Source organism: Lutzomyia longipalpis, chromosome 2 (assembly GCF_024334085.1).
Source record: "Lutzomyia longipalpis isolate SR_M1_2022 chromosome 2, ASM2433408v1".
NCBI classification, from domain to species: domain Eukaryota; kingdom Metazoa; phylum Arthropoda; class Insecta; order Diptera; family Psychodidae; genus Lutzomyia; species Lutzomyia longipalpis.
In genome coordinates, this window is record NC_074708.1 from 20,949,260 (window position 1) to 20,963,405 (window position 14,146).

Below are 14,146 nucleotides of genomic sequence, written 5' to 3' on the forward strand. Positions count from 1 at the left end.
AAAATCTCCGTATGTATACCAGTTCATTTTAATAGAACATAATTAGTTGGTATACCACAATCGTGGCATACCAAGTATTGTAATCGTCGGAAAAACCGACCACCTCAGATCGGGCTCAAACTTGGTATGAGCACGTTTTAGACATCCCACATTACGAAAGTGGTGGTGGAAAATTTTTGATCCGGCCGGCCGGCCTGCCGGCCGGCCTGCCGTTGGTCCCCATTTTGCCTTATAGCTCGCGAACGGTAATAGATAGAGACTTCCGGTTTAAAGTTTTCTATAGAAATGTGGGTGTAAATTTTCATATTTTTGCATTTTCAAAATCCAAGATGGCCGCCGTCCGCCATTTTGGAACACTGTCAACCACTTCCTTTATAGCTAGAGGTCTAAAATTTTAGTATGTTGTAGAGCTCAGTGAGACGTTTTCATCAACAATTCATACCTCAAAATCGGTCAAGCCGTTTAGCAAATATGGCGGCCTAAAGCAAAAAGTGTTTTTTTGATATAACTCGAGAACGGCTTGACCGATTTTGACCAACTCAGGCTCAAATGAAAGGTTTCAAGAAGCCCTATAACTCTCTAGAACATTCCAAGTTCCAAAAACATCCGCAAGAGGCGCTAAAAACAAAAACAAAAATTGCCTAACTTTAAGGGGCAGTATCTCCGAATCCCGATTATAGATTTCTTTGAATTTTTGATATGTTATAGCAGGACTAATAATCTTGCTCCAGTCCGAAAATGAAGAAAATCTATGTCGCCGTTTAGAAGATATCGCCATTTGAAAAATTCTTGAATTTGAAAAGTTCTAAGAACCATATCTCTTGAACGACTTGTCCGATTTTGTTCAACTTGGTATCAAATTAAAGGTTTTGCAAAACTCTACAACTTTCTAGAACATCAAAAATCTCTAGAACCATTCCTTGAGGTCAAAAAATGCCAAAAACTGTTTTGGTAAAACAAAAATCCGCCATTTCGTGTTCTAGAGGTGACCTTGAAAATAATTGAGATATATATCAAATGATAGCTTATTTCAAGACCTTTCCAAAACTAGTCACGAAATTTCTGTAGGTCTAATAGAACCTAAGATATGAGCATTTTTATCTTTCAAATTGATGAATTTCAGAAAAAAATCAACTTTGCCTACTAATACTCACAAATTAAATTACAACGCATTGACTGACCCACCCGCGTTGTGGTATACCAACTCTTATAACTGGACGCGTTATGATTGACTTTTAATAATTTTTTGCTCTTGAATTTCAACAGATTGGGATTTCAAACAGTTTCCTCCTTATTTACCAATCTCAATTGCCTTTTAATTCATTTAATATAACTAAAATTTTCAATCTTAAGATCCACATGAATTAGATCTCGAAACAATTATTCATTGGGAATCAGAAATGAATAATCTTTATGATTAACTTTAAATCGATTCAATTTCTTCGCAGAAATGATAAGCTTAAAGAATGTATTCTAGATTGGCCAATTTATGCATAAATGAAATCAAAAAGTTTTTTTTTTTATTTTAGCAGCTTCAGTAATCTTGGGAAAATTCAAGAAATTTAAGTCTTATCAGGATCGGATAGTCTTGATTTCGAAAAGATCAAGAAGATCTTAAGGGCTCTTGAATCATATACATATTTTTAAATTCACAACCCCACTATATAAGAGAATAATTGAACGTTCTTAAATATTTTAAGGACGTTTTCATTTTTTTTATACGCTAAAAATGCAGTGTATCATGCAATTAATGAGTAATTTCATTAATCATTACTATTGCTCATTATTAAAAATTGTAAAAAAAGGCCAATTAGCTGCATTTTATTTTCATTTGATTGCAAAAATAAATGGAGAAGTCAATCATAACGCGTCCAGTTATTAGAGTTGGTATACCACAACGCGGATGGGTCAGTCTATGCGTTGCAATTTAATTTATGAGTAGAGGCAAAGTCGATTTTTTGTAAAATTTCGTAATTTGACAAATTAAAATTCTTATATCTTAAGTTCTATTAGACCTACAGAAATTTCTTGACTAGTTCTGGAAAGATATTGAAATAAGCTATAATCTGATGTATATTTCGATACATTTCAAGGTCACCTCCAGAACACAAAATGGCGGATTTTTGTTCTACCAAAACAGTTTTTTGCACTTTTTGTCCTCAAGGAATGGTTCTAGAGGTTTCTGATGTTCCGGAAAGTTATAGAGTTTTGCAAAACCTTTAATTAGATACCAAATTGAGCAATATCGGATAAGCCGTTCAAGAGATATGGCTCTTAGAACTTTTCAAATTCAAGAAATTTTCAAATGGTTATATCTTCTAAACGACGACATAGATTTTCTTCATTTTCGGACTGGTGAAAGATATTGAGTCAGGCTACAACATATCAAAATTTAAAGGAAATCTATAACAGATGTTCGGAGATATTGCCCCTTAAAGTTAGGCAATTTTTGTTTTTGTTTTTAGCGCCTCTTGCGGATGTTTTTGAAACTTGAAATGTTCTAGACAGTTGTAGGGCTTCGCAATACCTTTCATTTGATACCAAGATGGTCAAAATCGGTCAAGCCGTTCTCGAGATATATCGAAAAAACACTTTTTGCTTTAGGCCGCCATATTTGCTAAACCGCTTGACCGATTGTCAAGTATGAATTATTGATGAAAACGTTTCACTGAGCTCTACAACATACTAAAATTTCAGACCTCTAGCTATAAGGGAAATGGTTGACAGTAGTTCAAAATGGCGGACGGCGGCCATCTTGGATTTTGAAAATGTGAAAAAAAGAAATTTTACACCCACATTTCTATAGAACACTTCAAACCGGAAGTCTCTATCTCTTGCCGTTCTCGAGATATAAGGCAAAGTTTGGGCGACCGGCCGGCAGGACGGCCGGCCGGCCGGCCGGCAGGCCGGCCGGATCAAAAATTTTCCACCACCATTTTCGTAATGTGGGATGTCTAAAACGTGCTCATACCAAGTTTGAGCCCGATCTAAGATGGTCGGTTTTTCCGACGATTACAATACTTGGTATGCCACGATTGTGGTATACCAACTAATTTATCAATATTTGTATCATGAAGATTTTGAAATAAACAATGCGTTGGATAGAAGCTGAAAAACATACAGTATATGAGATTTTTATTTGTGCCATTATAGTACCTTTCTCTCCAGATTTTTTCTCTTAAGTTTTTCTCAATGAGTTTGCCAGAGGTTAAGAACATAAGAGAGATCATGAGTGTTTTTGAAGAGATCAGTTTCGAAAAATTGTCAATCTCATGTTTTTGAACTGATAGATTTTTCTTAAGAGACAATCTTTAATATAATGTGCAAAATTTCTTCATTGCCTGCTCCATTACAGTACATAATTCTAGTGCCGTGAAGCGGGTGTTGCATTTATAATTTCCTTGAATGAATTACCAAACCTGTGAATTTTTCATTTTATTCCCACAATATTTCCCCCTTAAATTGCTGATAATATCGATTGAGCCATTGCGTTTGAAGCGCTCGCAGACTTTATTAAATTTTCAAGTGGAAGAGATTCAAGGGCGTCGAGTCCGAAGATCGATGTGAAGGCCACCATGGTCAATTTATGGTTCACATTTTTCACTCTCCCCGCGCACGAATTGCATACCACTCAGCCAAAGAGGTTGCGGTCCAAAGCTCAAGTACCCAAGTTCATCATATTTGGTCTCAACACGGTATAGTGATCTCTTATAAAGAAATATTTTTTTTACTTTACATCTTTTACCTCTTTTACACATACCCGAAGCACTTGCGAAAATTACCACAATGTTGTGCAATATCAATTAGACACGAGATAACTGGGCCGAAGGTATATACTATGTACATGAGTACGAGAAATCACAGAGAAGATGGCATATCGTCTCACTCCTCTCACTCACATTTTAATATATTTTATGATGATATCATTATTTCTTTTTCTTCGCCAAATTCGTTCATTGAACCTACGGCTACGTTGAATATATTATGGAAAAAGATAGATGTATTTCCGTAAAGAGCATATAGATTGAAAAATATATTCTTTTAATTATTAAACTCCAAGGTAAACAAATAAGCTACTTTCTTGCTAGCTGGAAGCCAAAGTAAAAGCTCATCTAACAAGTATTTTAAAATAAAATTAAATTAAAAGGCCTCTGAAGAATTTTCAAAGTAAAAGTAATTTAAAAGTAATACTTAATGAGCCTTTACAATTACTTTTAAAGATTTTTGTTTCAATATGCCTCTGTTTTAACCATATTATGGGGAAATATTTATCTTATAAATTGTTAATGCAAAATGAAGCAGCCGGAAAAGATTGGGGGAAACACCTTTTTTTTTGTTTATGTGTTACTGGAATTGCGACATTTCCTCGTCGCACAACTGTCAGGCACTCAAGTGTAAAATGTGACATTATAGAATTAAATGTATGGAGGAAAAGTCGTAGAACCAAAAATACCTACTAGCTAAATTTGTATAGGTACAACTCCAAGTTATTGTTAATTGTTTTGATGACGAACAACTGCGATATTACGTGTCGCGAGAAGATTGGAATTTCATACGATCATTTTACCGCTCTCTGAACATCACGTTTTTTGGTCTAGCTACTGTGGTTAATATTCATCAATTACACCGTTTTTATAGCGTCTGAACGAGATAAATTTGTAGCAATAATATTTATTTTTTATTTAGAAGGTATCATTTTAGATTCATTAGGGTATTTAGCCTCATATTTTGTTTTTCTACATTTCTTCTTGTTAAAACTGCGATTTTTTGATAACGCATATAGTTTTTTGTTATAAAAATACTGATAAAAATTATTCACGAAATTGTCCTCACGTATTATTAAAGTGAAAGCCTCCTACGTTCTTGCAGTGAAATCCACAAATATGATTAAATTAGGTAGTTAGGGTAGGTATTTCTAACTGGAGCTGCGTTATCCCATTAACGTCATCCCTCAATTACGTCGTTAAAAAAAATTAAAAGTAGCATTGTATAATTTATGCCACCTTTCAGAGAAAGGATCACAAGAATTTACAAAATACTAGCAATATTGAGCTATAGGATTTAAAATACTCGTTTGTTTGTTGGCTCAAAAGATTTAAGCATTCGAGTTCTAATTTGGAATTAATTCAGATCTTATTTCTACTAAAACCAATTTAAAAGTTCCATATTCCGTTTTAGATCTAGAATTCTTGACTCATTGAAACTAATATTTGTTATAAATATGTATATTTTTTTTATACAAACCTAATAAACTAATTATCAAAAATGATTCAATACAAAAGGATTTGAGCACTTACAGAAAATGGTTACGATGTGCGTCTAATGTTTAAAAATACATAAAATGACGTCATGTACAAGCAACTGTACAAATTTTTCGAACTTAAAGTGTGAGTTTTAAAAACTTCAACTACGAAACAGTTCATTAAATATTTTAATGGTTATTTATATGAAATAATTAAAACGGTCAATGAATTCGCAAAATGATCTATGTCCAACAAAATACATCTCGAACATTTTACGCCGGGTGAATCATTCTGAAAGTCGTGACTGCTTCATATTTTAAAAATTCAATGATAAATTGCCGCATTGACTATGTTTGGGAATGGATGAAAAACGTAAATGCGGAGATTAATCAATACAAAATGATATTGAATATTTCAAGAGCTGCGTCGGTAGTGCCTCTCCTTGCATAAGGGCATGGTCTTTGGCATTAAATGGCTATCGCGTTTCTTGTCCATTGTGCTCCAGCTCCAAAAATGACGTCGTCACACGTTCAAGGTCGTGTGTGATCTCCAGAGACCGAGATCACAATGTGTATACATAATATTTTTTCTCCACTTCTTAAATAAAACTCAAACACACCACCATACAATGCTCAAGATGTGTGTGCACAACATTAGCATTGATCATCGTTTTTCTCCGCATTTGAAATATCATATATTGGAGGCTGACGTGAAAAATGTCTGAGTTATTCAATTATCATGGAAAAATAATAATTGCATTGTACGTTATTTAATTGATATCTGGCTGAAGTGATATGGAGCCTTGGACGGTGTGTTCTTCTTTTTTTTTCGCGAGAGAATACTGAAAATTGTGTATAAGGTGGCAAAACCACCGCAGTTTTTTGTACCTTTAATTACTACCCCACCCTCGCACAGTTCGCGTTAAATCCTCCTTCTCATTTAAAAAAAAATTATACTTTTTTATGTTGATATAAAATTAAACAAATTTCTCTTATTTCTCGTGATTTCCTCAATGAAGCAAATTTTTTTCGTTATCACTTTTGGCCTTTTTGGGATACAAATAAACAGACAAAAAAAATTAATGTAAGTTTAATTTACACCTTTTCTTTATTTGAATAACTTTGACGGTTGTGTGAGAAAACAAAAACGTTGTGCAGATCTCACCTCATTGATGTATCCTTTCCCTCGCTTGAGCGGTATCCACTTCATATTCAATTTCCACTTTTGGTTTTGTTCTCCGTACCCGAACAAATTGTCCTTTGATCTTTGATTTCGATCCACTCGGTCCCTCAATATCCTGCAAGAATGGCACAGACAAAAAAATTCAATTCTCTCCTAAAAGTCCACACGTTCACAAAAAATTGAGATAAAATCTCTTCTGTGGTACAATATATTTTTTCACGAAAAAAATGAAAAACACACAGAAAATCCAATCATATACGCGCGATTTTTCCCAGCACTATTCTCCAGTAGCAGCATGCAAAACGTACAATTTCATTTCACCGTGTTCCGCCACAAACTAAAACGTTGTTTACCACACGGGTGAGCAGCACACGGTGTGCTTCAAAAACATCCATTGCCTATGTGTCGTCCAAGAATGAAGCAACAAAGAGGGAGGAGGAAGGAGAATAGTGCGAAGAACTTTTCGTGGATTTTTCTGTCCTTCCCCATTTTTCATGCAAATCACAAACAGACAGTTTTCCAACATTCATGATCAAAATTGTCACAGCTTTTGCAATCAATTTATGTTAAAAATTGTAGAACTTTTGCAATTAATTGCAATTTTTTTGTAAAAAAAAACAGTTTTGCAACCATTTTCATTTTATATACATATTTGTTAAATGGTTTTGCAGTTTTTACGAAATAATAGACTAAAAATTTATCTAGAACATTCGTGAAACATTTGTTCTTTTGTTTTTGTAGTAAAGTAAAAAAAAACATATATTGAAAATGATCTATAAGTGGTAATTTAATTGAAATCAATCTTTAATTTCGTTTATTTTTACACAAAATTCGAATTGACCATAAGGGTGGATGATTTACCAATACTTTTATTAATTGATTGTTGAAAAAGAATTTCTTCCCATTAACCCTTTGAGAACCATTATTCATCTTCGACTTATATTGTTTTTTTTCCATTTTTTTCATTAGAGATTTCTAATTTTTTTCATAATATTCTAACTTATTTTTTGAGTGCAAAATGATCCAAAATTAGCTTTATCAAACGAACTATCTGTTAGACTTTAAAATTCCTTTTCTTTTATATTTTGCAAATTTCGCGATCAAAAGAGAACAGACTCTTTTCCTATCTAACAAATAAATTCAATTTCAGCACATTTGAGTATTCAATATAAAAAAAAAGAATCACAAACTATAAAAGCATTCGCTTCACTATCTTTACTATTATACCAAAAAGTGGAGGGACTCTCAAAAATACATCATAAATATAATACATAAATACAGTTGTCACATAGGCCATGAAGAAAACTACAAATAATGCTGCACTACTTTATATGTAGTTATAGATTTCAAAACATTAAAAGAATATTGCATCATGAGAATAGAAATACTTTGTTTACCGTCACCATAGAAAATCATTTTCTTCGCGATTCAATCTGCAATAAGTCTTATATTTCGTCTTATTTATGGACTTGTTTCATGAACGAGTAACATGTCCCAATCACAATTTATTACAACAAAAATTCAATCAAAAAATATTGAATCAATTTTTTAACACGTAATTTTTGTAAAATTGAAACCATTATGACCATTTAATTATTTGGGTAATAGCAAAAAATAATAAGAGCTAAAGATATAAAATGAAATGAATCCATCTGCTTGTTTCAGCTGACCTTGTTACATGCATTTTTCTTGCATTTTTTATCGAATTATTAACATAAGCTGCAAAATTTTCTAATTTACATACTAATTTTAGTTGCAAGTAATGAAGCTTTTTAGCTCAAAAAACTCAAAATGCAACTTAAACTATCAATAGAAATGAGAAGCTTACAAAAATTACGAAATTACGAAAAAAAAAGAAATACAAAACTCACCTCAATATCTGAATTGTCTGAAGATTCAAAATCACTATCAACATCTGCTGCTTCTCGTTTCCCTGATTCACTGTCAGCATCTGTATCCATTTCCTCATCATCATCGTCTTCTGCTTCAACATACTCTGTGTCCAATTGCAGTTCCTTCTCCACTTCTGGCTCAATTTCCATCTCCTTCTCAGATTCACTCAATTCTTCTTCTTCATGTTGCTCTTCATCGTCATCTTCATCTTCCACTGTCTCACTCTCGAGAGCTTTGTTGAAGACATTCTGCGGGAAATTGTAAATGTCCTCGTAGGTTCCCTTTTTGAGACGCTCCAGCAGCTGCTTTTCAATAGCACTGTCTAATTTTGCTGCAACCAAGGCCTTCACTTCTCGCCTCTTCTCGCGTCGTTCAATCTTCCTTTGTAGGGGTACAAGGAGTTTCTGTCGTCGAAGTTTGAGTTTTCGCATTCGAATGAGGTACTGTGTGATCTTCACAAAGCGCTGTTTGCACTTGGAGATGATATACTTATTCCAGAACAGGAGGCTCTCATTGATCTGATGGATGGCTTTCTCAAAATTCCGTGACAATTTTACCTTTTCCCACATCTTGCTAGGAAACATGGCCCTCTCGGCTGTCTTCATGTACAAATACACAATTCCATTCTCCTCCCGGACTGTGGCGTACTGACTATTGGCCAGTGGGCACGTGTACCGGCCACAGAGCCCCGTCAAGTTGTACTCATGCTTACAGAATTTCTGTGTTGCTGTCCTGCAAGAATTACAAGGCGATTATTACGTATTCAAAGTCTTAGAATATCCATATTACTCACGAAACTTTATGCGAACAAAAGGATTTATTGATAATACCCCAAACAACCTGCAAAATAAAAACAACTAAAATTAGGTTATGTTTACCAATTAGCATATAAAACATATAAAATAGGTTGTTTTTCTGTGAATATGCTTAATTTCACTTCAACACTCTTACTCACATCGTCGTGCTGCATTTTTTGTGTGAAAACTCTGCTATTTATTCCAGAAAAATGAGAAAATTGAAAAAATTGAAACGCGGTGTGAGAACATCACACACGAGAAAATTGCAGTGGTAGCGACACCTATTGAGTTTATAAAATTTGAATGAAAAAAGGCGCGTTTTTTGAACTCTTTCAATTTTTCTTAACTCTAGGATGCAAAAAAATCAATAAACCCCAATCCTTACCCCACTCCCCGCCATAAAAAAAACAACAGATCACCACCCCAATACTACGAAACCCCGCGAACCCAATAAGTACCTACTATTTTGCAAAAAAGCCGAAAATTGAGTTAAATTGGTGAAAACAAAAATTTTCTACAGCCGCAAATGTTTCAGCACGTGTTCCTATTTTAAGGGGTGGAAGCCAAAAAAATACATAAAAACAAACAAAAACCTGAGGTGTAATAAAATGAGTTTAAAAATGGAAAATTTTGAGTTTTCCCGCAAAAACTTAAGAAATTAAAATTTCCGTTAATTATAAACCTTTCAAAGTCACCATTCTGCTTTTACTACAACGTTATTTTCATGTTTCTCCCTAAAAAAAAAGATTACAAAAGAAAACATTTTTTTTATTTACTTTGACACTTTATTTATAAATTTTATGGATATATAAGAGCATTCATACATTTCTTAAACTTTTCTTTATTTTTCTTTTTAAATCTATATGTACAAAAGTTAAAATACAAATTTATTGCAACATTATTTTCAAGAAGAAAATCAAGTTCCAATTTCTCTGAAAATCCATTGAAATTGAGATAAAATTGCTCCAAACTAAAAAAATGATAAATCGCTTTAAATTTATTTATAAAATAAAGTTGCAATATTATCGTAATAGAAGATAAACTTTATTTCAACTTCTTTTCCTTGTATTTTTTGTTTTTTAGGTTTTTTATTTCATTTCATATAATTCTCAAGTTGCAAAGTCATTACTTAAGGGAAAATTTACTATGAAAAAGGTAAATAATCAAATTACAATTAATAGATTATAAAATAATAATTAAAAAATGGCCAATTGAATTGTAATAATAGTTTATAGTAATTGTGGTTCTGCTCTTAATTCCTCACATTTCTTTTTTTAATTTACCTTTTCTTTAAAAACGAGATCAGTTTTTTATTTAATTCTTTTTAAGGTGATTTTCACTATTTTTTATTTCTATATTTCTCTCATTTTATGTTGCTTATAAATTATATTATATATCATTTTTTATAGAGTTTCTCACATATTTCTTTAATCTTCTTTTTTTAAATAAAAAGAACTACATAAGAAAAAAAAATGATTCTAAAATCACATAAAGTTAGAGTTTCTCCACTAATATTGATTTTCTTTTATTTTCTTCAGTTGTATTTTGTAATAAATTTAAGCAAATAAAAAATATCAGGACGTTTTCTTTCACTTTTTTATCGTGATTTTTTTTTAACTATTAAAACTATTCAACCTACATACATAGAGTTGAGGCAGAATCAGAGACAATCAAAAAAAAATAGACGTTACAAATAAAATTACTACATTAAATAATGTTTTTGTATTTTTATTTAAATTAAGATTATTATAGTAAAAAAGATCAAAATGGCAAAAGTACTAGAGGCTCTTCCTTTTTTCTCTCTCACAATTATCCTTACTTCATGAATAATATCTCATACTAAACTTACTTATTTTGTTTATGAAAATTACTAATATTTTAAAACTCAATTCTTTCTCGCAGCATTTTATCGTTTTCTATTTTTCGATTACCCTCTCTCTTTCTTTTACTTAAAAATATTGAAACGAAAACTAAAATTAAATTGATTTTCTTACTATAGAAATCATTTATATTTGTATTTTTTTTATCTCATTTTAAACGCATTTGTTTTTAAATTAGCGGTGGGGAGCTAATCTTTAATTAAAATGTAATCATACTCCATTTTGTAAAGAATTTCACACTGACAAATTAAAAATTATTATTCGCTTCTCACTGCAAACTCTTCATATTCATCTTTTGTTTTTTGTTGCTCTATCCGTATTAATATAAAATGATGCTAAAGATCGAAAAAAATAGTTTTTTTTTAAAGTTTGAATTTTAATTTGCAAGGAATTTGCAAAAAAATCAATCAAACATTCATTAAAATGAGCTCGAAAAGACTAAAACGCAAATAAATAATGCATTTTGTTTATTGGAAAAAATAGTTAGCTAATGTTTCCTAGCTTCCAAATTATCTTTGTAGAAAAAGATTAGCAAGACTAAAAATTTTATTTAAAGAAATAAATTCGAATACATACAGGATAGAATTTTAAGAGATATGCCGTGTTCAAAAAACTTTTGCATCGACGCTCTGCCTGTAAGCAAGCGATAGCCAATGAAAAGATTTTGCCCTAATTTATCAATTAATCAGGAAGTTCATTTTCTGAATAAATTATATTTCGTTCTTATTCATTTTTGCCTGAAAGTCAGGTTATAGGGCAAAGTTTATTTGAATAAAGTAATGCATGTAAAATAAATTATAAAAGAATTATGCTGTTAAGACGTCAATTAGAGGAAATCCCTAATTAGAAAAGTTAAAAAAATCGTCTAGTTTAATGTAAAATAAAAAAGTTCTGTTATGTATCATCATAAATAATTATAAAAAAATTTAAAAAAGATATTCAATAGAAGAAAAATTTCTCATATTGCACCAAAAGAGTTTCAAAACATGTGTCTGAGTTATTACACTGCGTGTGTTGCCAAAAATATAAAATAAAATTAAACTCTTTTTTATAGGGGAAAATTCTCTCTGCCTCTGTAGAGTCCATTTGTTACCGTTTACACGTTAAATTCGCGGAGAATATTACACTTCATTGCCATTTTCCTACCAAACATGAAAATGATTTTTTTTTGTTTATCTTACTTTAATAAGAATAAAGTTTTTTTCTCTATACACATCTTATCTACGATTATCTTTTTCTTATATACTTTTTGTATTTTTTTTCTTCTTAAAAGATGCTCAATAGTTTTTTTTCTTTCATGTAAGATTTCATTCACTGTCTTAGTTTCTTTTCTCTATTTTTTTTTTAATTTTATTGTTCCTAGAGTGATTTTTTTCACATTCAATCTCACCGTGTTGTGTGGACTTTTTTTTTGTTTTAATATTAAGTTCAAAACACATTCTTCTTCCATGACTTGATCTCTTCGATAAAATAATTTCCTTTTTGTCACCTCCACTTTTATCCTAATAATACTAAATAATCCTAATGTTGTATTTTGTAGGCACTACGAATTTTTATTTCTTTTTTTATCCATCCATATTTATTTTACTCTGTTTCTTCTTTCTTTGCACGTTGAAATGTGGCTTCTTTAACCATTCCACTTTATTTAGTTTTATCTATATTTGTATATGAAATGTTTAGCGTCGTATTTTTGTTGTGGATTTGTTTCTCAACTTTCATTCACTTGCAATGACTTTCCGCTCTAATTACAATAATTAGGGGAACGTGGCCCAATTCGGACCCCCTAAATTCTGTTTCAGAAGGATTGAAAAAAGTCATATTAAAATGAATTAAATCTTTCCAAGTTTGGTACCATTGAAAAGGTCATTTAATAGGCTAACTTTGTTCTATAGATGCAAACCTTCTAACTCTTACCTGTTCTGAGTAATAATGGAATTAAAAAAAGTTGCTAAAATTGCACTTTTTCACCACGGTGTTCTAATTGCGACCCCCCGAGTGTTCCAATTGCGACCCCCTGTTTTTGACGTAATTTGTGGGTTTTTCACTAGCAGATCACTTTTATCACTACTATAAATAGGAAAAACACCATGAATTACCCGGAAATGCCGGAAAATCAAGAATTTATTTTCTTTTTTCCCCACATTTGTTTTGACATTTCGCCCTTGAGGTGACTACACACACTTTCACACACACCGACAATTGCGCATTCACTGACGTAATTCGCAGAAAATCCACGAAAATTCTTCTGAGGAATGCGTGAATTACACTAACTACACTCCCCTTTGGCTTTAGGAACATTTTCACTGCGAAAAAACTTTCAATAAACGTGAAAAAATATTGATTTTCCCGAAATCAAAACACAGCGCGGTCTGTGTGAGAAAGACACTTCTACACTACTACACGCACGCGCGACTGCTTTACCGTGGTGAATGGTGGAAATAGACGGTCCGAATTGAAACATTTTGGGGGTCGCAATTAGACCATTCTGCATGTATTACATTTTCACTTAATTACTTAAAATACCTAAAATCTTTCAAAAAATTGTAAATCAAGTAATAAACTAGACCCTCTAAGCTACAGAAACGCGGCATAATATGAGACATAATAATGGGAAAAAAACTCATATCAACTTAGTTTCTAAAATCAGAAAATGTCGGCCAAGTGCTGAAAATGAATTTTGATTTTTAATTTGCCCTGTTGTGTACCAAATTAATTTATTTTAGGCGCTAACATTACCTTACTATAATATCTTCATAATGTAGTGAAACTAATTTTATAATATTTCGTCATTTACGAGAAAAAGGGGCGGTCGCAATTGGGCGGTGGTCCGAATTGGGCCACGTTCCCCTAATAAATTAATTTCATATTGTATTTCTTTTTCATATAATATACATATATTTTTATTATGTATTATTGTTATTAATAGCATTTTATTATTGTTGCAGTTTTTTCTTTGTTGTGTTTGTTGCAATGATTTTCCTTGCTCTATCTGTTTCTTTCCATTTATAATCCTTCATCCACATACATTACGATTGTAGAATTTGAGAAAATTTTACATTTTCAGAATATTACATGACTCATTAAAAAATATATAAAGGTATATATAAATTTTTCAAAAAATGGAACGAATAAAAAAATAAAAAAAATCATC

The 14,146-nt window shown here is 31.7% G+C and overlaps 1 protein-coding gene across 1 annotated transcript; it reads right to left on the bottom strand.

Annotated features, from left to right (window-relative positions):
- Positions 1-6,327: 6,327 nt before the first annotated feature.
- On the bottom strand, positions 6,328-9,655 carry LOC129789424 (protein MAK16 homolog). Its single transcript, XM_055826238.1, has 4 exons — positions 9,274-9,655; positions 9,112-9,158; positions 8,297-9,050; positions 6,328-6,540 (listed from the first exon to the last, which is right to left on the bottom strand). The coding sequence occupies exons 1-4, from the start codon at positions 9,286-9,288 to the stop codon at positions 6,409-6,411; spliced, it is 948 nt and encodes a 315-aa protein (XP_055682213.1). The 5' UTR covers positions 9,289-9,655; the 3' UTR covers positions 6,328-6,408.
- Positions 9,656-14,146: the final 4,491 nt, after the last annotated feature.